This window comes from Crocodylus siamensis, chromosome 7 (genome assembly GCF_052110815.1).
Source record: "Crocodylus siamensis isolate JL-2025a chromosome 7, ASM5211081v1, whole genome shotgun sequence".
Classification (NCBI taxonomy): domain Eukaryota; kingdom Metazoa; phylum Chordata; order Crocodylia; family Crocodylidae; genus Crocodylus; species Crocodylus siamensis.
In genome coordinates, this window is record NC_143401.1 from 25,385,393 (window position 1) to 25,409,680 (window position 24,288).

The window sequence follows — 24,288 nt, forward strand, 5'->3', positions numbered from 1 at the left end:
GTCAGTTTCCAAGGGAGACCCCAGCAGCAACCATAGGCGGGGCCAGGGTTTCTGTGGAGACTTGCCCCAGCAGTAGCAGCACCGGCTTCTTCCTGGGGTGGAGTGCTGTGCTGAGGGTGGGAGCAGGGGGGAGCTCAGCTGCTGCCACCTGTGCAGGGCAGGTGGCAGTGGCGGCGCCACTGTGAGGGGTGCCTACAGGGGACTAAGGGGAATTTTAGGTTGGCTGTAGCTCTGCAAGCCTATCCCCTAGCACTGTCCTTGCCGGCAGGGCATGCAGCAGGATAGGGAGCTGCTCCAGATCCAGTCTGGGATCTTGTGGCAGTGACAGTGTGGTCCAGAGCTGCAATCTGTAGCCTGCATACCCCAGGCAGGGGCATGCAGGCAGCGGATCGGGGCTCTGACCTGGTTCCGGACCTCCTGGTCACTGTTGCAAGGAGCTGGGGCAGAGTTGCGATCCACTGCCTGCACACTGCAGATTGCGGCTCTGCCCTGGCTCTGGACCATAGTGTCACCACCGCAAGATCCCAGCTCGGCTCCGGAGCAGCTCTGCGTCCTGCCGATACTGCTGGGGCCAGTCTCCACAGAAACCCCAGCTTTGCACTAGGGCTCCATGGAAACCAGCCCTAGCTATGCAGGCAAAGGCTGCTGGGAAATGGAGTCTTGCTGCCAGTCAGATCCACCATTTTGCCCACCCGTGTTGTAGTCATGTGCGTACAGAGTGTGGGTGGCTGATATCTCAGGGCACAGAGTCTACTTTTTACCAAGAATCAGGGAGTGTATTTTGTTTGAACTGTTATCTAATGGAATTAATTTTGTCCATTAAAGCTGAATGACTATCTTGCTTACATCCCTTAAAATGCTTTGGTGGTTTCTCACTCATTTGCTAATCCCTGGGGGTTTTTTCTCACTCTGTTAAAGATTTTAGACAAACTGCTAGACAGAGAGAGCCAAACGCACAAGCCCCAGACGCTGAGTTCCTTCTACTCTTCCAGCAAGCCCACAGTAGCCAATCAGAAATCTCCTTCCAAACATGCTGCCCAATCCACTACAGCAATCCAGCAGCTTCCAGGGACTTCAGTCACGCAGCAAACAGGTGTAACTGCTGCAGTCCAGAGCAGTCCTTCTGAAAGCTTTGTGGAGAAGAGTGCACAGGGTAAGATACCTGCTCCAGTGGAGCCATGCTGAATGTTCTGTTCTTGTTTGATGAGAAGGGAAGCTAAGGTCCTTGTTTCTTCTGAGAAGCAGCCAGGGCTGATGTGACGATCAAACAGTCAGTCCATAACACTAGAGTACTGTTGAGTACTTTTCATGGAGAGGTAAAGAGTGGCTGTGTAAGTTCATTCCCTAGCTTATTGCACACCAGCTTCCCCATCTAAATGGGTAGCAGGTTGGTGTCAGCCAGTCACTGAGCTCAGTCCATTTCATGCCCCGTGCTGGTTCTGAACCACAGGACCATTTTCTTTACTTGCTAAATTTAGTAACTCTGTTTTTGATGCCCCATGTTTCTTGAGTCTGCTGCATGTGCATGTTCTAGCAACACCTGACATGTTGGCTAATACATTCCCATATGTTCCCATATTTACATGAAGAAAAGTTGTGGCATGTCTGGGAAGGGCAAGTCTCTTTTGATTTCTTTTAAAAGAGAAAATAATTTTGAGGTATGAATGAAAGGAGGGATTAACATTGCTTTGTTTAAAGCCCTTGTCATGTGTAAAATCTCTTCAAGTTTCTTTACCAAAGAGTAATGGACAATTATTCATTCTTTTGCTAGTCTTTGTATAAAGATCCATTTAAAATGCAGTTCTCTCGATGCATGTTGTAATTGAAAACTTAAAACACTTTGTGATAACTGTGATAGAAGGATAATATAATAAAGGATGATTTGGATGCTTCTCCATGCCTGTAATTGGAACAAATTACATTTAAAAGTTTGTGCCAGAAGATGAAGCCTGGCTTTTGCTGCTTGGTAACATTCTGATCTTCTAGAGCAGGGGTAGGTAATGTGTTGTTTTTTTTTGTTTGTTTGTTTGTTTTTTGGCTGGAGTGCTGGAAAAAAAACACAGTGCCTACCTTGGAAGGTGTCAGAGTGCTGGCACGCCAGAAAAGCTAAACTAGGGAAGGGGGTACATGTCAGGATGCCCTGCTTGTGCTCCTTGCCTCCCAGCCCAGGCTCCGTGGCTATCAGCAGCTATCCAGAACCTGGGCCAGCTGCAGCCAGGCAGCTGCAAACAGCTGCTGTGACCCCGGCCCCAGGGAGGCAGCAGATACTGGCAGTGCTTCCCACTGTGCTGCCCTCGGCACTGCTCCCTGCTCTGCTGCCCTCCCCTGGGTCCTCTGGAGCACAGCGTATGCAACCCAGAGTGGCAGCACACAGAGGGGCTGCACAGGGAAGCTGCTTGCTGCTGCAAACTCCACGCTGCCTGGGTGTCACATCCCCTGTGTGCACAGGAACAGCATGGGCAGCACACAGGGTTGTGCCCCTCGTTGCTGCTCCCGCTTGAAGGGGAAGTGTGGCCAAGGCAGTGGGGAGCTTGGAGTGGCAGGCAGCTTTCTGTGCCCCTTGCTGTGCCCTGCTGCACCATGTTTCACACGCTACTTTGCAGAAGCGGTGGTGAGGGCAGCACAGTGGGGAGCATCGCTGGTGTCTGGTGCCTCCCCAGAGTGCAGGGCTGGGAGACAGCTGGAGCCAGGGCTGGGAAGCTGCTGATAGCCATGGAGCATGGGCTGCTTGCAGCAGGGCTTCCATCCTCCCAGCTGCCTGCTGGGAGCAGCCCAGGCTCCATGGCTATCAGCAGCTACCCAGAACCTGGGCTGGCTGCAGCTAGGAGGCTTCAAACAGCTGCTGCCTCCCCACCCTGGGCTTCGGGAAGGCAGCAGGTGCTGTCACTGCGCCAGGGAGGCAGCAGCTGTTTGTAGCCTCCCAGCTGGCCTAGGCTCTGGGGTAGCTGCTGCCAGCCATGGTGCCTGGGCTGCTTGCAGCCTCCCACCTACCTTCAGGGAGCAGCCTGGGCTCCTGGCTGGCAGCAGCTACCCAGAGTCAGGGGCAGCTGCAGTCGGGAGGCTGCAAACAGCTGCTGCCTCCCTGTCCTGGCCCCAGCACATGCTGAGGAAATGGCCTTGTGTGCTATGCTCAGCACACGTGCCAGGGGTTGTCAGCCCCTGCTCTAGAGTGAATGAGGTGGGGATGGAGAAAGATCAGAAACACTCCATGTAATATGCACTTTCAGCCTCAGCCTGGATTTATGTATGTGCAACTCAAATGCATGTCAACGCACCCAGGCTACTCTGGATCAACATCAGACCCCAGTGTGTGATGGATTATCCTTCACAGTCCCACTCGCTTCACCCAGTTGTATTTCTGCTGAGGGGCAGTGTTTTTGCTTTCATGTGGGCAGAGACATTTGGCTTTGCATGTTTCAGGATTGGTTTCTGTGCATGTTTTTGCCTTTGTGTTGTGCAGAGAGCTCTCAGAGGTCCCCTTGTGAGCCAGCTGGGGAGTCCAGTGTCTTGAAACAAGAGGGGAAGGTCCCCAGTCGTCTGGCTCTTGGAAACAGAGGTGGATACAATGGAAGATGCTGGGGCTCACCTGTCCGACAGAAAAAGAAACACACAGGTATGAAGTCATTAATTCCTGCAGTATCCAAAGCTGTGCCAGCTTTCTGCAGGGCTAACCTGCAGGGCTTAAAGCCCATGGAGCAGGATGCTATGTTTTTTGGGCTCAGTGCCAAATCTGAGTGAGCTTGTTGCCATTCTTGCAGCTGTACCTGGGAACTGGTTGGGCTGGGGTGTAATTCTTAGGACTATGGGTGGGGAAGATTTCTGTGTGTGTTATATGGAGTGCTCAATATTGCACTTGGACCTTAGACATTTGCCTTGGGTTAATCACTTGGAGCTTGTGGACTCAGTACAGTGGTGCTGGATAAACCAGCAAGTTAACCATTTATACTCTTTATTTGTATTCCTATTTTATCTAGTAAAGAAAAATGCTCTGTGGCTGATCACGTTGTCAGTTACCTCAATGCTTGGTCTTGAGTCGGGTGTGGGGCTGACCTGAGGGAGAGCTTGCCCATTGACATATTTGGCTGTGGTGTTGTAGGCATGGCCAGCATTGACAGCAGTGCTCCCGAAACGACCTCTGACAGCTCTCCAACCCTCAGTCGGCGGCCACTGCGAGGGGGCTGGGCAGCTACCTCCTGGGGCAGAGGGCAGGACAGTGACAGCATCAGCAGCTCTTCAAGTGACTCACTGGGTTCATCATCCTCTAGCGGCAGCAGGAGAGCCAGTGGTGGAGCACGTGCAAAAACCGTAGAAGTTGGCAGGTATGCTGTCATACATTCCTTCATAAATAGCATGCAACGTTGGTCTCTGTGAGGGGCCTGGCATGGATACAGGAGAAGTGCCTGCCAGAGGGAGCTTGCTTTGTCAGCTCCTGACCCTGTGGAGTTTTTGCACTCCAGCTAAACAATTTGTCCACTGGTGGCTCTTGTATCCTGTCTTTATAGGTACAAGGGGCGGCGGCCAGAGAGCCATGCACCTCATGTCCCAAACCAGCCTTCGGAGGCAGCTGCTCATTTCTACTTTGAACTGGCCAAGACTGTCCTTATCAAGGCAGGTGGAAACAGCAGCACATCCATCTTCACCCACCCATCCTCCAGTGGTGGGCACCAGGGGCCCCACCGCAACCTCCACCTCTGCGCCTTTGAGATTGGGCTCTATGCACTGGGGCTGCACAACTTTGTCTCCCCCAACTGGCTCTCTCGAACCTACTCCTCCCACGTCTCGTGGATCACAGGTGAAGGCACCATTTGTTAAGGTGCTGGTGGGCTGGGACCTTGTTCTTAACAGCACTGAAGAACATTTAGTTCTCTATAAACTATCTCTTTTTATAGATGCTCCTTGCTAATCTTATAAATCATTGGTATAGGTGTATATAGGTGCAGCCTGCTGTGACCAAGAACAGGCAGTAGTTGGCCAGGGTTTGCACAGCACTGCTACTTTTGCCCTGGGGAGTTCCTCTACTGACCTGCTTTTTTGACTGTGCTGTCACCTGCTGCAGTGACTGGCCTTCATTTCATTTCCCAGAGGGGAGCTATCTACGCTGGGGAAGGCTGAGCACCTGTCTCCTGCTGCAACAGCTGATTGGTGCTGCAGTGAGGCACTGGCAGGTAGTGTGATGCTCTTCTTTCTTCTGTCTGGTTCTCAGGGCAGGCCATGGAGATTGGCAGTGCAGCCTTGAACATCCTGGTGGAATGCTGGGATGGACACTTGACTCCTCCAGAGGTGGCCTCATTGGCAGACAGGGCCTCAAGAGCCAGGGACTCCAACATGGTGCGAGCGGCTGCTGAACTTGCACTAAGTTGTCTGCCTCATGCTCATGCCCTGAACCCAAACGAGATCCAGAGAGCCTTGGTGCAATGCAAGGAGCAGGTGAGCACCGCATGCTTGTGGCTAGTTGAACTTATGGGGTCTGGACATTTTAGAGAAGCAGCCAAGGACCTGGGTCTTTTCTCAGTTTTTTCATGGGTTCTGCTGTTTTCTGTCTTGGTCCTTGGCTGTAATCTTATTTGTCTATGCTGTAGCAGTAATGAGCTGCCAGCTGCACCAGGCAGTGTTTGTTATTTTGAGACACCTTTGCTCATGGTTTTTTCTGTAGTGCAGTTTTCTTCCTTCCCTCATGCTGTTGGGTTTTTCTTCATTCTCTGCCATGACCAGGATAACTTGATGCTGGAAAAGGCCTGCATGGCTGTGGAAGAGGCGGCCAAAGGAGGTGGGGTGTACCCAGAAGTCCTGTTTGAAGTGGCACACCAGTGGTACTGGCTTTATGAACAGACTGTAGGTGGGACCCCAGGACAGAGGGAAGGAGCTACTGGCTGCAGTGCTAGTGGTGTCCGGGCAGCCTCTGAAGCAGCACGTGGGTTGACTGACAACAGAGTGACCTCTGAACCGACCACAGTGACAGTGGCAGCTGCTGTGACGGCAGCAGCAACAGTGGTGCCGGTGATCTCTGTGGGGTCGACCATGTACCAGCAGCATACAATGGCAGGGCCAGCAATGGCGCATGCACACACACAAGGCCTCCACCCTTACACTACTCTCCAAACCCACATACCCTGTAACCCCCAATATATTGGACATCCTATTCAGCACATGCCACGCCCAGCAGTCTTCCCTGTGCCTGGCTCAGCATACCCCCAGGTAAGTCACCACCTGTGGCCTGGTGGTCTTTAGTTCTTCCTCTCCATTCATGGTAACTTACCTCGGCAATTTGTAGCATTGCTGGGGTGTGGAGGGCTGGGGGTGAGAAGTCCAGGGGTGAGAGCCAGAATTTATTGAGTTCCAGTCTGTTTTGTCACTGACTCTGGTTTGGGCAGCTCCCTACACCTCCTGCTTCATCTAGGGAGCTCCACCTCCCAAGGTAGCTAAGCAGACAATGTCCTGGGAGAATATTAAGTGGAGTACAGCCTACTAGCATGATGATTCTTGATACTTATTTCCTGGCAGCATATTATACAATTGATAGAAATGCCTCTGACTTGAAGAACTTAGTCTAAATAGCCAGTACAGAGGGATATGGAAAAAGGCTTTCTCTACCAGTTCTTCTTGGAGCTGGATGAAATATTTCTGTTTAATTCTACTTGGATTTAAATTGAAGAGGAGCAAATTTGTGTGCTAGCATCATTGTGACTGCTGTGCTCCAAGTTAGGGGTGAAGAGCCTCTGGCACTGGGACTTCCAACACTTTCCTGTACTGGAATTGTGAGTGTGCAAGGCTTATCTAAGATCACTTGTGAATGGACCTGGTGCCCTGGAGGCAAATGTGACTGCTTGGCCTCTTTCTTTTCCAGGGTGTCCACCCAGCATTTATAGGTGCACAATATCCTTACTCGGTAACAACGCCATCTTTGGCAGCTACAGCAGTGTCGTTCCCAGGGGTGCCAGTCCCATCCATGACGCAGATTGCTGTGCATCCATATCACACTGAGACAGGACTGTCATTATCTTCCAATGTAGCAAGTGAGTACCTTGGTTGCAGCTTGTGCAATGAACGTTTGGGGAGCAGTCCTTGTGGCTGGCTCCCAGTGTTTCCTGCTAGTCTGGAATAGGACTGTCACTCCTGAAATGTCCCACAAGTTCACCACAGCCCAGAAAGGCACTGAGGTTCATGACAATGCACTACGGGTTTCCCTGGTGGTGTAGTAGAGTGTAATGAAGTGAAGAGAACTGAAGTTGCCAGCATGTCTTGGCTCCTCATACTAAACTGAGCAAGAGACTTGGCAGTCTGCTTCTGTGTAGCTGGATGAGCTTTATTTTCTCCCCTCATCCTCTTGTCTGTAGGCACGCCTGAGTGATTTTGACAGGTTATGCAGTGCTTCTTGGTCAGCTGGCAGGACCTGTTTGAAGCATCAATATTTTTGTTAAAGGTTTCCTCTACTACACAAGCGTTTGGATGTATTGTTTCCCCAAATGGGTAACCCTAGGAGAGGGGCTCCTCAGCAGTGGGGAGGTTAGGGAAGGTTAAGGACAGCCTCTGAGTAACTGCTCCTAGGCTGCCTTCTGCCTGGGTCTGTTGCTAGTATGAATTGCAGTGTGGGAACAGCTGTTGTATGTGGCAACTGCTGACCTGCTCCTGCTGCTGCAAGACATGCATCTGGTAGGGAATGATTGGCTCACTCAGTTGCACCATCTTTTTAAGCCTGGGTTAGATGGTAGGGTGTTGCACACAGAATGGTGCTGTAGTGTGTACACGCCTAGATGTGTCCCATGGAGTGGCAGTGCCTTGCAACTTATCGTTCTGGGAGAGGCATGTTGGCCTCCCTCATGCCAGATGCATAGGAAAAAGGGACTTTTGTGTCTGATATTCAAAGGGGACTTCCTTCACTTCTGCATAACAATGACTAGAAACTCTGAGGAGGTCTCAGGATCTTTCACCTGCCTGATCTGGCTCAGCACAACCACTTGCTTTTCAGCTTCAGAATTGAGCTTTGGGGGAGTGGGCTCACCCCTAGTTGCAGAACTGTTGCTATTCTTTCCTGGAGTCCCAGACCTTTGGAAAAGGAATAAAATCTGTCACTGTCTGACTTGTAGGAGTTCAGCTTCTCCAGTTCTAGTGCTCTGCCCCTTCCGAAGCACTGTGTGGCAGGTTGGGTGGGGAACACTGGCTCATGTGACTTTGCCTGTAGTTCTGGTGGACAGTCAGCTCCCCCAAGCTTGCCTTGGAATGCAGCATGGGTTTTGCAGTGCACTGTGGGCTGAGTTTGCCATCCTACTGCCTGCTTAGCTATTGAGGTCAGACTGACTTGCCTGAGATGCAGGTTTCAGGGGCTCAGCTCTTAATTAACTTATGAAGAAGCAGGGGCTATGTTAAAAGAAACATAAAGGAGAACTTGGAAGGCATCCCAGGCTCATGTAGCAAAATAAATGTTAGAGGCATATTGGGAAGCTGTGAAGTGATTCATTCATATGTGAATGGCATCCTCTGTTCACATATGGCTGGGGTTCTTAGGTGTGCTCTAGTGTCTTTCTCCAGAGAGTTTTGATAAGCTCTTATCCCTTGGTAATGTCCAGTTTGACTTGCTGTGTCCCTGTATGTGCTGAGGAGACGCACTGTGCCAGTTTTGCCGTGATTTTTTTGGGAATAGGTTCTGTCAAGTCCATCCTCTGCCCTAAGAGCACTTAAGTGTTACACAGCCATTTCAGACCTGCACCTGCTGATCTAGCATGCATGCATGGTTACTTGTGCTAGCACTGCTGGGAACCCTGCTGTCATCTCCATGGTAGAAAAAAAAAAGAAGTCCATGGTTGGCTTAGGATAGTGCTCTCACTATAGTGTGCATGGATGGAGAGAGTCACAGCTGCTTCTCAGTGAGAGGATTTCAGAAGGCTCAGTAGAGGTATGGCTGCAGGTAGGACTGGTCCCTTGCCCAGGGTTCCACCTTTCTAGGCTACTTAACAACGATTGTCTTCATGACGTTCTCAGTGGGTGAAACCTGGGCAGGTGACACTTTGAACTTACTAAAGCCTGGCAAAGACATTTGAGTCAGCAGCTCCCATGAACCCCACTGCCCTCCTGAGCTTCCCACCACTCTGTGCCCCCAAATGTCACTTTCTTCTAGAGCATTAACAAACAAAAATGTAGAGATGGTGGTTGGAGTCTTACATACCATGTCAGTGGGGCAGTATCTAGAACAGGGCAGATCTGCATGTAAACAGTCCTTTAGGAGTCTGTTTTGTTTTATGCAAAATATGGAGTTCCTACATCCTGTCATAGATTTCATAGACACTAGGATTGAAGAGACCTTGCAAGATTTCATAGACATTAGGGCTGGAAGGGGACCTCGGAAGATCATTAAGTCCAGCCCCGCATCCAAAAGGCAGGAAGTCAGCTGGGGTCATAGGATCCCAGCAAGATAAGCATCCAATTTGCTCTTGAAGGTGTTCAGTGTAGGTGCTTAAACCAGCTCCGATGGCAGACTGATCCAGACCTTGGGGGCTCGGACAGTAAAGAAATTTTTCCTTATGTCCAGCCTGAAGGAGTCTTGTAGTAGGTTATGACCGTTTGACCTCGTCATCCCTTGTGACGCTCTGGTGAACAAACTTTCCCCCAGATCCTGGTGGTCACTCCTGATAAACTTATAGGTGGCCACCCCTGAGCCTGTGCTTTTCCAGGCTAAAGAGCCCCATAGCTCTCAACCTGTCCGTCGTAAGGTCTGTTTTCCTGTCCTCTGATCATGTGTGTGGCTCTTCTCTGGACTCTCTCAAGCTTCTCTACATCCTTTTTGAATTGTGGAGCCCAAAACTGGATGCAGTACTCCAGCTGCGGCCTCACCAAGGCCGAGTACAACGGGAGAACGATGTCCCGAGATTTGCTTGAGAAGCATCTATGGATGCAAGCCAGCATTTTGGTTGCTTTACTAGCTGCAGCAGGCTCATGTTCATCTTGTGGTCAATGGTGACCCCCAAGTCTCTTCCTTCCGTAGTGCTAGCCAGTGTAGCGCTGCTGAGCCTATAAGGATGCTGCAGGCTTTTCCTCCCAAGGTGGAGAACCTTGCATTTTTCAGTGTTAAACACCATCAGGTTCCCATCCACATTGAAGAGTACAGGTCTGAGAACGGAGCCCTTGGGGATGCCACAGGGTGCAGTGTGCCAAGTTGATTTGGTTCCATCAGCTGTCACTCTCTCTGGGTCTGTCCACAGAGCCAGTTCCCCAGCCATTGGACCATGAAATGGTTTAGGCCACAATTCCCCAAATTTTCCACGAGTATATCATGAGGCACCAGGTCAAAGGCTTTCTTGAAGTCCAAGAATATGATATCCGCTGTTTCTCCTTTGTCCAGGTGATGCGTAGAAAGAAATCATGCTGGTCAGACGAGTTCTACCTGTGCCACGAAGCCGTGTTGGCTATCTCTCAGAACATTACCTTCTGTTAGGATGTTGGTAATAGTTTCCTTGATGATTTTTTCCAGGATCTTTCCAGGGATTGAGGTCAAGCTAATTGGCCTGTAGCTCCCTGGATCTTGTCTTCTCCCTTCATTGAAGATGGGCACCACATCAGCCCTTTTCCAATCATCAGGCATCTCGCCTGAGCACCACCAGTTCTTGAATATCCTCACCATAGGCTGTGCTATAATATCAGCTAGTTCCTTTAGTGCTCCTGGGTGCGTTTCATAGTTTCAAGGTCGGAAGGGACCTGAGCAGATCATCTAGTCCGGCCCCTCCCGCCGTGGCAGGAAAGAATACTGGGGTCAAATGACCCCAGCAAGATGTTCAGCTAACCTCCTCTTAAACACCCCCAGGGTAGGGGCCAGCACCACTTCTCTTGGAAGCTGGTTCCAGACCCTAGCCGCCCTGACTGTGAAGTAGCGCCTCCTGATATCTAACCTAAACCTACCCTCTGCCAGCTTGTGACCGTTATTCCTGGTCACTCCTGGCGGTGCTCGGGGGAACAGCGACTCCCCCAATGCCTGCTGATTTTCCCCCCCCCCCCGGACCTAGTTTATAACAGGCCACAAGATTCCCCCTCAGCCTCCTCCTTTGGAGGCTGAACAGGTTCAGGTCCCGTAGCCTCTCCTCATAGGGCCTGCCCTGTTGTCCCCTGATCATACGAGTGACCTCCTCTGGACCCTCTCCATGCTTTCAACATCCCTCTTGAAGTGTGGCGCCCAGAACTGGACGCGATACTCCAGCTGCGGCCTGACCAGTGCCGCATAGAGGGGGAGGATCACCTCTTTGGACCTGCTCGAGATGCATCTGTGGATGCATGCCAAGGTGCGGTTGGCCTTCCTTACTGCCTCTCCACACTGCCGGCCCATGTTCATCTGGGAGTCAGTGATGACCCCCAGATCCCTTTCCGCCTCCGTGCTGACAAGAGGGGAGTTCCCCAACCTATAGGTATGGTGCCAGTTGTTCCTCCCGAGGTGCATCACCTTGCACTTGTCTGTGTTGAAACCCATCCTATTCTCGTCCGCCCACCCTTGTAACCTGTCGAGGTCTGATTGTAGCCTGTTGCATCCTTCCAGTGTGCCCACGTCCCCCCACATCTTAGTGTCATCAGCAAATTTGAACAGGGTGCTTTTTACCCCCTCATCCAAATCGCTGATGAAGATGTTGAACAGTGCGGACCCGAGGACCGAGCCCTGCAGAACCCCACTGCCCATGTCCTTCCAGGCTGAGAAGGACCCATCCACTACCACCCTCTGGGTGCGGCCCACCAGCCAGTCGGCGACCCATTTGCCTGTGTGGGTGTCTGCATCACAGCCCCCTGGTTTCTTGATGAGAACGGGGTGAGAGACGGTGTCAAAAGCCTTCTGGAAGTCCAGGAAGATTATATCCACTGCTATCCCTGCATCTAATGATCTGGTGATCTGATCGTAAAAGGCCACCAGGTTGGTCTGACAGGACCTGCCACTGATGAACCCGTGTTGGTTGCCCCTAAGCATGCAGTCCCCTGCTGGCCCCTCCTGGATGTGTGCCAGCATAATTTTCTCGAACAGCTTGCCTAGGATCGAGGTGAGACTAACCGGCCTATAGTTTCCTGGGTCCTCCCTCCTGCCTTTTTTGAAGATGGGGACCACGTTGGCCCTCTTCCAGTCCTCCGGTACCTCACCAGAGCACCACGAGTGCTCGTAAAGTTGTGCCAGGGGACTTGCAATGACCTCGGCCAGTTCCTTTAGAACTCTAGGGTGGAGATCATCCGGGCCGGCTGACTTGAATACGTCCAGTCCCTCCAGAAGCTCCCTAACTAAATCCTCGCTAACCCATGGCCCAGGTGTGCCTCCCCTGGGGCCTGAGGGGGGCCCAGCAGGGAGGTGGCTGTTCTGGTCCCTACTTAGGAAGACGGAGGCAAAGAAATCGTTAAATATGTTAGCTTTGCCGTCTGGTGTGACGACCAAGTTTCCCATGGCGTCCTGCAAGGGCCCCACATTACCTGGGACCTTCTTTTTACCCCCTACGTATTTAAAAAAGGACTTCTTATTGCCCTTAATCTGGGAGACATTCCTGGATGCTTCTGGTGAGCCACGGAGGCTTGTGTGCTCTCCTGCTCCCTTTGATCCTCGTTGGGATTACCTTCCTTTGGGCTTGGAGGATCGTCTCCTTAAGGAGCGACCACTCTCCTTGGACACCTGGCTCCCCTCCCCTCCGGGACCTCAGCGCTTCTCCAACTATCCTCCTTAGCTCGTTGAAGTCTGCCCTCCTAAAATCTAGGGCCGCTGCCTTACTGCATGCCTTTGCCACCTTGCGTTGGATGGTGAATTCCAGCAGGCGATGATAGCTGTCGCCCAGGTGGTTGAGCACCCGCAGCCCCCTCACCAGGTCATCACCCGTGGCCAGCACTAGGTCCCACAAGGCATCCCCCCGGTGGGGCTGTGCACCTCCTGGGTTAGATGGAGGTCCTGAACTCTGGCCAAGAACCTACGTGAGCGTTCAGACCTGGCTGACTGCTCTTCCCAGCAGATGTCTGGGAAATTCAGGTCCCCCATGACTACCACATCCTTAGCCTTCACTACCTCTGTGAGCTGACCCAAGAATTCCTGGTCAAGCTCTTCTCCCTGGTCGGGAGGTCTGTAGTAGACTCCCACCGTTAAGTCCCTTTCCCCTCAACTGCCTTGTACTCTAACCCAAAGCACTTCAGAGTGCCCCTCCCCTGACTCTTTGCTAATTAACGAGGATGTGTATTCCTCCTTGACATAGAGTGCCACGCCTCCACCTCTTTCCTATCCTGTCCCTCCTGTACAGCCTATAGCCCTTGACATTGACCGCCCAATCATGCATTTCGTCCCACCACGTTTCCGTAATCCCCACTATGTCCGGGCTGGTGTCAGCCAGCAGGAGGGTGAGTTCCTCCTACTTGTTGCCCATACTACAAGCGTTTGTGTAGAGGCATTTGAGGCCTCCTGTGGGTGTGTGTACTGACCCCCTAGTCCCAGCGTTACCCTGGCCCCTCTCTTTTACCTGTTTGTTTGCTTCGCTCGTTGGTCTGGGCTGGGCTGTAGTTGTGGGTGCTGTTTGGTCCGGCAGTCTGTTTCCTCCGCCCTCGTCTTCCCCTTCCCCCGACGAGCCTAGTTTAAAGCCAGCCGGAGGAGGTCTGCCAACCTAGAAGAGAACACACACCCACCTTTAGGGGAAAGGTGGAGCCCGTCCCATCCCAGCATGTCTCTCGTCATGATGTGCTGGTCGTGGCTGAGGAAACCAAAGCCCTCCTCGAAGCACCATTCCTGTAGCTGCCAGTTGGTCTCCGCGATGCACATTTTTCATGCCGTCTGCCTCGTCCACTTACTGGCAGGATAGAAGAGAGAACCACCTGTGTGCCCATCTCCTTCAGCACGCACCCCAGAGCGTGGTAGTCCTCCGGGTCGCCTGATTTTGTGGGTGTAGAGTCTCTTAAGATGTTTCTTCACAAGATCGGTGGTAATGGTGGGCGCAGGTTCATGCTTCCCCTGGCTATCCTGCCTCTTGTCAGGCAGGGTGGTCCCACTGGACTGATGGAAGACCAACATGAAGTAGTCATTAAAGAGATTGGCTTTTTCCTGAGTGTCGGTTATCAGTTGCCCAACTTAGTTTAGTAAGGGTCCAATGTTACCCTTGTGCTTTTTCTGTCTTCCCACATACTTGAAGAAAGACTTTTTGTTGTCCGTAATTTGAGTGTCGAGTTTGAGCTCACTTCCAGCCTTGACTTTCCTAGCTTGCTCTCTATACGTGTGGGCTAGTGCTGAGTACTCCTCCTTAATGATGTTTCCTATCTTCCATCCTTTATAAGCTTCTTTTTTTAGGTGCAAGAGGTCCTTGAGTTCCCTATTGAGTCAAGGGGGTTGTCCAGTCCTTTTACTATTTTTTCTGCAGCTTGGAATGGACTTCCCTTGTGCTTCAAGGCTTGCATCCTTGAGGAGCAGCCATTCATCATGGACATTTCTCCCTGCCAGATTGTGATTTCTCAGGGCCTGAATAACTGGCTTCCTCAGCTTGTGGAAGTTGGCCTTTCTGAAATCAAGGACTTTGGTCTTGCTGACTGACTTGATCACCATCAACCAGCTTCCCTTCAATTCTCAGCCTGCTGATTAGATCATCCCCTATGGCCAGTACCGGGTCCAGCAGCGCCTTGCCCCTTGTCAGTCTGTAGACTTCTTGAGACAAATAAACCTCGTCAGTGCTTATGAGGAAGCATTGTGACCAATCAGATTTGGCTGGGTGCCTTTCCCAAGAGATGTCCAGGTAGTTAAAATCACCCATGACAACCATGCACCAAGAGTGTGAAGCCTCAGGCAGTTTCCTGGTGAACTCGTGGTCAAGTTCTTGCTCTTGATTAGGAGGTCTGTGGTAGACTCCTACCATTATATCCCCTTCACCATGTTCCTCCCCCCCCCCGCCCTTATCTTTACTCAGAGGGTCTCAAGTTGCCCTTCTTGTTGCCAATCTCTGCATGTAGGGAAATGTATTGCCCCACCTTTTTTTGCAACACGGTCTTTCCTGTACAAGGTATAGCCATCTATACCTGTGGTCCAGTCAGGTGGAGTCCCACCAGGTCTCTGTTATTCCTATGGGATCATAATCATTACTGTTTGGGAGTAGGGGCATCTCTTCCTGTTTGTTGTCCAGGCTCCTTGCATCTGTGTAAAGGCAAGTGAGCTTGCCATCAGTGGCCCTTGGTTTCTCTGCACTTCTGGAAGAGCCCCATCTCTGGGGTGGGGTAGGAGTTTGTTTCCTTGTACAGCCTGACCTGATGGTTTGGTGGCTGGTGGGCTTACACCAGAGATTATCTGCCCTTCCCCTGGTGAACTTAGTTTAAAGCCTGGTCAAGCAGGTCAGCCATTCTGGCTGGATAGAGCTTCTTCCCTGTGCGAGTGAGGTGGAGGCAGTCCTTTCCCAGTAACTCTGGCGCTCTGAAGTGTGGGCCGTGGTCATAGAAGCCAAAGCCTTCACAGTGGCACCAGAGCTGCAGTCTTGTTTACTTCCTGACTTCTCACCTTCAGCCAGCTTCAGTTAAAAAGAGTTAGTGTGTTGCTGCAGCTGGGTTATCAGAACAGCATGGAGACAGCAGTTGGGGCTTGTGGAGCTGGGCTTGTGCCCTAATGCTGCTGTGTTTTTTCCTCTCCAGTAGGAAGCGTCCATGCGGGGTCAACCTTCCCAGCAATTCAAGGGGCTTCTTTGACGACTCTGTCCTCCCAGCCCAGCTCCCTTGTTACAGGGGGCTTTCCTGCCGAGGATGAACAACACAGCCAACCTGTGAGCCCTCAGGGCCTGCACTACCTCCACTCTGCCTACCGAGTTGGTAAGGACAACCAGTTGGGGCTCCCCTGGCCCTGGACAGGGATTTGGGCCAGAGCTGCAGGAGACTCCCACCGCTGTGTGGTCATTCCTTTCTGCACCTATCTGGTGATGGCAGCATGGTGCTGGGATAAGGCTGCGTCACTGTCGCATGCTGATGGAGGAAAGGCAGTTTCAGGCTGGGCTGATGTTTCTATTGTTACCCCAGACTGGCCGCGAACTAGCTAGCTAGACGGAGAAGAGTCGGAAGCAAGCAGCTTAGGAGCAGCCTTATAATTTCCTAGCAAGTCTGGGGCAAGGAGTTGGGTGGATCATGTAGAGAGGTACTTGGAACCTCCTGAGTCATGAGAGGGAGGAAAATTCCATTCCTACTCCTGGAGGGGTCACATGGCATGTGCAGTCCTCCCCCTGAGCTGGCAGAGGTGCCACAGTAATACCACTGGGGTCTTTGGAGGAGGAGAATGCTGGTGCCATCCCAACCAGGAGGGGAACTTATTTTGTGCTGTGGGTAGGTAATGGCTGTGTGCATTCCCAGTCTAACTGGTTACAACAGCAGGCAGAAGGCAGGTAGGTTTGCACCTTGTAGATGAAATCAGCGGTAGGATAAGCTTTCCAAAGCAGTGGCTGGCTTCATCAAAGCTGTGAAAAGACAAAAACAACTAAGTAAGCAGTCTCTGCCTGGTCTGCACTGGCCATAGTGTCAGTGCCCCAGGATTTGTGAGTGATCATAAGTTGCTCCAACCTTTCATCACTGCATGAATTCCCTGCCCTCCAGGCTGTATCCTCAGTGATAGGCAGGGCAAATGGGACAGCTGACTGGGGCAGAGAGATTGAGGGTAGATATGGGACAAGGAGTGGAAAGAATGTTGCCTGGAAGCAGTGACTTAAGGAGGGAGCTGTAGGGGAGAAAGTACTCATCAGCCAGGAATGGAGGGTGGTTAGATGTGGAAGCAGCATGAGGACAGGCACCCACTTGCAGGGGCAGAAGAAGCTAGCATAGCACTGAGGCATAAGGTGAGGGAGCAGGGTGGCATGGAGGCTATATCTTGTCATGGAGCTGAGCACCAGGGATATCAAGGGAAAATTAGGGACAAGGTCCATCATACGCTAGGCTTAGGGATTGGAGCCATAAACAGAGCACCCAGACCCTCTTGCAGTGGAGCCTGTTTCTTTGGTTTGCTTTGTGCTGCAAGTGGACCACTAGGGCAGGGGTGGATAAAATACAGCCCCTGGGCTGGATTTGGCCCATGGAGGGACTTTCTCCAGCCTGTAGCAGGTCCCTCAGTCCCACCTGGCCCAGGTGTTGTCTTGCCTGTGGCGCATCCCACTGCCCCATGGGCACGCAGCAGGGCTGGGGTGGCTCCACAGCAGGACTGCCTTTTTAGGCAGCCCAGGAAGTGGCAGCTCCTTCTGGCTGCTGGTGAGCCCAGCCCTATGGTAGTCAGGGACCTGCGCACACAGCTCAGATCGCAGCTCACCCCACCACACCCACTCTGGACTCAACCCAACAGAGTGGACCAACTCCAGATCAGCCAGATCCTGCACGCACAACCCTGACCGCAGCCCACCACACACCTGCTCCAGATTTACTCGCTCTTACTGAGGGGCAGCAGCAGCAGTGGTGGCTGGGCAGAATCTGCTGCTTGGTATGAAGGAAAAGTAGCCCCTCCCCTTTGCTGCTGTTGGACTCTTCTTGCTACAGTCACCTGGAGCCTGTGCCTGAGCTGCCTGACTGAGCAGTCCAGAGGCACTGTGACAGTGGTGGAGAGGAGCCGCAGGGTAGATCGGGCATGGACTCTGGGTGGCTGGAGCAAAAAGGGCCCAGAGGCGGTGCGGTGGAGGAACTATGTTTTACCCACACCAAACAGCAGCTTTTGCCTGGCTGCTGGTGCTGCTCGGCATGGGCAGGCAGGCATGGGGCAGGCTGGAGTTGGTGCCTGTGTGTGCAGATTCTAGTTGGTCTGCTCTGCCCAGGGTGTCTTGACTGTGTGGGGCAGACCAGGTCTGGCCTGGGGCTGCACTGTTGCCAGTGGCAGGGAGGAGCTGCAGGGCATGCAGTGTGTGGCGGGGGGAGTTGCTGACTAGCTTGTGGCAGCTCCCCAGAACTGCCTGTGCCCACAGGGCCAAATTATTGCCTACCCCTGCACTAGCAGAACTCTTAGGACTTGCTACTAGGACCCCAAGCTGATAGCTCAGTGCTGTGAGCAGCTGGCCTGCCAGTGGGGCTTCCTTCACAGCACTGCTGAACAGACTGCTATATAGGGCACCCCAGCCCTTGGCTTGGGACTAGTATGGGGTGGCTGACTCCCCTCCATCAGACCTCTTTGCCTGCAGGCTGCTTCATTTCTGTCTTGTGGGCTGTTTGCCTCCAAGGGTGTGACCTGTCAGGCTGAGGCACTGTAATAGAGCTGGAGCAGCTAGTGGTGAATGGGTGTGAGGGCAGTGTCTCCCTGGGGCAGGCTGTGTCTTCCTGCTTGGCTGAGCTGCTCTTTGTTCCTGCATGCAGGAATGCTGGCACTGGAGATGCTTGGTCGTAGAGCTCACAACGATCATCCCAACAACTTTTCCCGCAGTCCGCCGTACACAGAGGATGTGAAATGGCTCCTGGGATTAGCTGCCAAGCTAGGTAAGGAATAGGGCAGTTCTCTGACACTTTTTGGCAGGTGTGCACTGAAGGGTCTGTCCTGGTGGAAAGGCCAAGTTCATGGGCCACAGAACTGAATAGGTGTACCAGGAAAGAGCATTAGTGCCCTTCCCTGGAGTGTTGTGGAGAATGGCAGCAGCCCCTTAGTCCAGGCAGTGGTGGCTTCCCTGAGATCTATAGAGATGCAGTTCCAAGGTGCTGCATAAGTGCGTGATGCTGGCCAGGCCCCAGTGCTTGTGTGGCGTAACTGTATTCCCCATTCTTCTCACCTTCCATGATGAGCTTTCCTTTCTGTGCAGGTGTCAACTATGTGCATCAGTTCTGTGTTGGTGCAGCCAAGGGTGTGCTGAGCCCTTTTGTGCTGCAGGAGATCATCATGGAAGCTCTGCAGAGGCTCAACCCCGCCCATGTCCACAATCATCTGCGCACTCCAGCCTTCCACCAGCTGGTACAAAGGTGCCAGCAAGCATACATGCAGGTAACGTGCCAAACCAGCTGCTGGACCTGTTTGTCTGCTCACTCTGGTAGTGTCCTAGTGCATAGGATAGGAGGAGCACCTAGGGTCCCAGATTCACTGGGATTGTCTGACTCTGAATTAGTGCATCCATATGGACAATCTCTTTTGGCAGTAGGGGGCAGAGCAGATTGGGCTGACCTGGGGAGAGATGGTCCAAACCAGACACAGTACTGTCTTCCTATGCTGGCTCCATCAACACCCACCATTGGGAGTGTTACCTCAGGGTGCCTGCTTCTGTGTCCACATGTCTGGAGGAACTTTTCTGCCCTGCTTCATGCACAAATTTATTATTCTCTTCCTTCCCCATTGGGCTCCAGCACCAGGTATTTTTTCCCATTCTCTGGCATTCTTCTCTCTCCCCAGTCTAGGTCTCCCCTCCCTGTCTGGCTGTCTCTCTTCTCTTCCAGTCTGTAGGCTGGGCTTGTCTCCCTTCTCCCTCTCGCACTCTGTAGGTGGGTATGTGGTGTACCGACAGTGGTAGGCTGGCCGTTTGGTTGCTCTCCCACTGAGTAGATATCTCTGGATATTATTGGAAGGTGAGAGCTCCCACTCTGATCCAGCTGGGGCAGAAAGGCTGTGCTAGACCAGAGCAGTCAGGGCAGAGAGGTGTATGGGGCCTCTGCAGATGCAGCTATGGCTAAATTGGTGAAAGAGGGATTAGACTAGACCCATCTACATAGAATACTGTTCTGCCACCTAGTGGCAGTCTGTGGCACTGGAGCCCTTGCATGAAGGGCACTGCACCCTTGTTTGAAGTGTATTTCAGAAATGCCCTTGCATGGGCTGGGCTGCTGCTTTAGGACCTCAGCCAAGAAACGAATGGGAAAGTGACAGATTCAGGTACCTGGAGGTGCCCTGTAGTGACTTGGCATCAGTTTCCCTGTCTGTGTGGCAGCAGGAAGGATGATGTGTGAATAGTGAGCATCCCTGTGCTGTATTACAAGCTGTTAAAACATGTTCTGAGCAGTTGCACAGTATAGCTTACTTTGGACAGGGCTGGAATTGGCTGTGCCCCCACCCAATACTAGGTGTTGCAGCTTGCCCATCTGACTGTATGGATGTGCAACCCCCATGCTTGGAGCCCCCTTCCTGCTGCCACTGTGTGCCTAAGTGTTCAGCACTAGGGCACCTTCTGTCAGCATGCCAGGGCAAGCCAGATCTCAGCTGGTGGAGGGGAGGCATAGGGAGCTGAGCCTGAGAGGGTGCAGCTCCTGCTGCTGAATCTGTGGGGCAAGCCAGGTCTCTTGCTAACAGTCTTAAACTGGCCCCGGTGTGGTGCTAGGGCTGTGATCAATGATCAGCTGACTGTCGGTCTCAGCCCCTGCATCACATGCATCTTGAACTGGTAGAGTTTCTGTGGAGCAGTCTGGTAGTTGAATGTGGGTACTTACTGCGATCTGGAGGTAGTCCTTGCCTTGCATGACAAGTCCTAACTAGCATTTGGCACGTTTTACTAGTAGTCTTAAAAGCAGTTAACTCATCCTGAGTGTAACATGTGGCATGGCCATGAGTCTTGGGCTTTTTATTGAGTGTTGGAAACCTTTGATATTTCATATGCAAGCTTTTGAGCCCTACCCTGAGCTTCACTGCCAGCAGTAGGCAAACAAGTGGATACTGTCATGCTCTTTCCCTTTCCTCTTGCAGTACATTCACCACCGGTTGATCCACCTCACTCCAGCTGACTACGATGACTTTGTGAATGCCATCCGCAGCGCCAGAAGCGCCTTCTGCCTGACGCCCATGGGCATGATGCAGTTCAATGACATCCTCCAGAATCTAAAGCGGAGCAAGCAGACCAAGGAGCTGTGGCAAAGGGTCTCTCTGGAAATGACGACCTTCTCGCCATGATGGCTGGCAGAGCCCTATGGACCCGCAGCTCTCAGCCCTGGTTTAGCTTTAGTTCTGTTCATACCATCCTTCCTTATGGTGTTTTTTTTTTTATTTTAGTTTTAAATTGTTGGCAACCACTGATCTGGTGTATTTATACCATGACATTCCTCTGGCACCGCGGCACATCAGCACTCTGCTTTGCCTGCTCACTCTTCCTCCTCCCCAGTGGGCCATGGGCCTTGAAAGCATGAGGGAGTAAGGAAGTGAAGCTGGCTGCCCTGTGCCCCAGAGGCTGCCCCACGAATGGCACGCAGTGTTTGCGTGTGAGGGGTTGGGGGGAGTCTGTCTTCAAATATTTATTTTGGCATTTATAAATATGTAAACTTTTTTTATGGGCTTCTCTTCCTTCATAGGCTGCCTCCCGTCAGGAGAGGCTGAGACTGCTCTCTGCACAGCTAGTGCTCCCGTGCCGTTCTCTTCAGCATCTCCTGCTGAGAGAGGCTGAGGTTGGAGTGGCAGGGAGCTCCTTTCTGCTAGAGCTGCCTTCAAGTCTCCACAGCAGCTGCTGTTGGAAGAAGCCGGGGCTTGGACAGGCTTGCTCCAGGACTGCTTTCAGCCGCCTGGAGGATTTATTGAAGTGCTTGGGCTCTTTCCCAGGAGTGTTCCCCCCTGGGGCACTGCTGGATCCATAGGATGTTCTGATCCTGGTCGTTCTGAGTTGTACAATCGTGTTCCTTTTGGCTGGGGTACTGCTCTCCTGTAATTGATTTCTTATCCCTTGTCTCTTCTCGTTTCCTGATTAAACACTCGTTTTCTTAGACAGATTCCCTCCTCTCTCTTTCTGCTGTGGTGAGGGCATGTTTCTGTATTGCTGGGGGGTAGTTGGGACAGTACGAAGGGGAGCTGGGTGCTGTTGCTTTGGGCTGAGCCTCAGCCGGTCTGAAAAATCTTTTGCCTGGCATAGCATTGGGGAGGTGTTTCCTTCATGCAGCCCATGTTGATGCTGGCTGATGAGATACCTGGGGGATCTGCAAGAATGCTAAGTTTAAGAGGTAGAAGTGGAGTGAAGCCTCCTATGTGTCCTTATTGAACATTCACCGGGTTTGGGCTTGAACATTGGTGATACTATTCAGAAGCTTAATTGTAATGTAGAGGTGTGAACTAACAGTAACTGCTCTCCTGGAACCATCTACATGGTCTGAAGAGAGGAAGACCAGCCATTTGCTCATGTAAGTTTTTGGAAAGAAGTTCAGCAGAGATGCTGTTGTGGGGAAGACATTTGAACAAGAAAGCATTTCCTTTGTCTGGGACACCTAAAGGATTACTGCCATGTTAAATGTATCTGTGAAAGGAGGTATGGTGTATTTCATTTGTTAATAATAGCAACACAGATGCTAAAAAGATGGTAAGAATCCAACCTGTGTATTTACCAGCTGTGCATTTTGCTTTTCACTCAGCTTGGCCAGTAACAATGAGCTTCACTCTGGTTCTTGTGCATTAAGACAGTCCAGCCATGTTGGGCTTCTGGTGCTGGGAAGGGGAAGTGTTGCAGTTCAAACTGTTATCAGTAACCCTTCAAAAGAATTAACAAATTAAAGCCAGAATGGACCATCACTATCACCCCTTCTAAGCCTCAGCTGAGAATCTTGTCTAGGTGCTCCTGTATCAAGCACAACTTGGGATTGACTTGCAGTATAGCATCCTCCTTGATTGCTAAAAAGCCTTCAAGTGATGGAAGCTCAGCTGCATTTGTTGCTAGGTTGTTCCAAAGGTTCTCATTACCTGTGCTGTTGAAATGCATGGACAGATTTGCAAGTGTTGGGCAAAAATAGTTTTCAGGCATACTCAAATACTGTTTTGAACGTCCTGTTAAATGGTCAAATAGCTTTTCAAGTGGCTGCCTACATGGGGGCTGAGAGATTAAAAAGCTGCTGAAATATTAAGGTGCAACATGCAGGAAAGTTTGTTTGTTTGTTTTTTTACCGGTCTTCAGCTAAATATGAAGAAAATATCCCATCTTGGAGGTTTCCAGTGCATCTGCTTGCCTGGTTGGGGTGCTGAAATAGCAGCACTATGTAAATAGGAACTGTTTGGTGTTGCTGGGATAACTGAAGACTGGGTGTGATTCAAGTTATCTTAATGTTGAAAATGAAGGACTTGTCTAGGTCTAGGTCTCCAGGAACATTCTCTGTAAAGAAGGTTGGCTTGGTTTCCACTTGGAGAGCAGGAGGCCCCATGTTCAAAGCTGTGCAGATGAAACTTCTGAAAAAGTCTCCTAACCTTTCTGCATCTGACTAGTCTAATGAAAAGCATGAGGGAGGGGGAGAATGCAGTGGAGGGAGGGGAGCAGAGGGCAAAGTGGTGGAGCTGCATGTGCTGAATGCCAGAGCACAAGGCACAGAACAGGTTACTGAGGTAAGTGTGTGCACTTAGGTTGAAGGAGAAACTGGATGACAGAGATTTAGTTAATCCAGATTATTGAGTGGAAGACTCAATTTCTGTTGGGAAGGATATTTCAAACTCATCCACCACAGCAGTTGGACCATATGAGTAACCAAAGAGCTCCTTACTGCCAGAAAACTGTGGAGAAGACTGGGGTAGGTGTGAAGGACACTCGATCTCAGCATTTCCTTGCTTTCATTGTATTCCTACATGTTTCTCCTGCAGCTGCAAGAAGATGTATGTGCATCTCTCAGACTGGAGCAAAGGGACTTGGAGCTTGTGGATAGCAGCTACCCTAGGTTTCTGAGGACCACAACATGTTGTTTGGACGGTCACCTCTTCAATACAAGCAGAAAGTGCTGGGTTGCTTGCTAGGGAGGACATGTGCATCACTTGCATAAAGGCAAACGCACAGTTGTAACAGGTGGGGTGCTTGTACTTTACATTTACAGTGCCAGAAGTGCCCTGTGTAAATGAGGACGGTCCAGAGTTATTGGAGGTGCCTCTTCTCTCTGCTTTGCGGGGGGTCTCTTTCCTTTGGCAGGCTTCTCCTGTGATATTTTTCCTCTTGGTATTGGCTAGTCCTGCCTTGCTCTTGCCCCCACCCTGCCCTTCAGCAGGGGGTTAGAACAGATGAGCCAAATTCTTAGATCTGTGGCAAAGCCAGCTGAGAGAAGAAAGCTGCAGTCTGCTGCAGAACCAGGCAGCACTTTCAGTAAGGAACAGAGTTGTTTTTTGGTTTTTTTGTTTTTACCAGAATAACTCTTTACAAAGCCACTGTCTTTTCCTGAAGGGTTTAAACTCCTGGATGAAATCCCTGCAAACGGCTCCAAGGCCAACTGCTGGCACACTAGGGAGGGGACAGACAGCACAGTGACGGGGCAGAAAGCAGAGCAGCAGATCAGGCAGAGAGCACAGGGTGAGAAGCAGCAGGCCAACCAATTGGACAGCGGAAGGGGTTCTGGATAGCACATGGGCTAATAATTTGTAGCATGCCTGGCCCTGCTGCTCTAAGATTGGGGGCAATGTGCCTCAAATGCCCCTCTTTCTTTCTCTGAACATCTTGTGCGATGTTTCTCCTCTTGTTTTGCCAGGGC

At 51.5% G+C, this 24,288-nt stretch overlaps 1 protein-coding gene across 3 annotated transcripts in view; it reads left to right on the forward strand.

Annotated features, from left to right (window-relative positions):
* Positions 1–21,569, forward strand: part of ZSWIM8 (zinc finger SWIM-type containing 8) — a 91,005-nt gene extending 69,436 nt beyond the window's left edge. For 2 of the 3 annotated variants that reach the window (XM_090057372.1, XM_090057374.1), the window contains 11 exons: positions 919–1,153; positions 3,461–3,613; positions 4,097–4,319; positions 4,503–4,792; positions 5,204–5,427; positions 5,713–6,195; positions 6,845–7,013; positions 15,589–15,762; positions 18,265–18,384; positions 18,702–18,880; positions 20,564–21,569. In XM_090057372.1, the coding sequence (XP_089913498.1) occupies positions 919–1,153; positions 3,461–3,613; positions 4,097–4,319; positions 4,503–4,792; positions 5,204–5,427; positions 5,713–6,195; positions 6,845–7,013; positions 15,589–15,762; positions 18,265–18,384; positions 18,702–18,880; positions 20,564–20,767 (2,454 nt within the window). In that variant the 3' untranslated portion in view covers positions 20,768–21,569. The remainder of the gene's footprint in view (positions 1–918; positions 1,154–3,460; positions 3,614–4,096; positions 4,320–4,502; positions 4,793–5,203; positions 5,428–5,712; positions 6,196–6,844; positions 7,014–15,588; positions 15,763–18,264; positions 18,385–18,701; positions 18,881–20,563) is intronic. The other variant, XM_090057373.1, reaches the window with a different exon arrangement.
* The last annotated feature ends 2,719 nt before the right edge of the window (positions 21,570–24,288 follow it).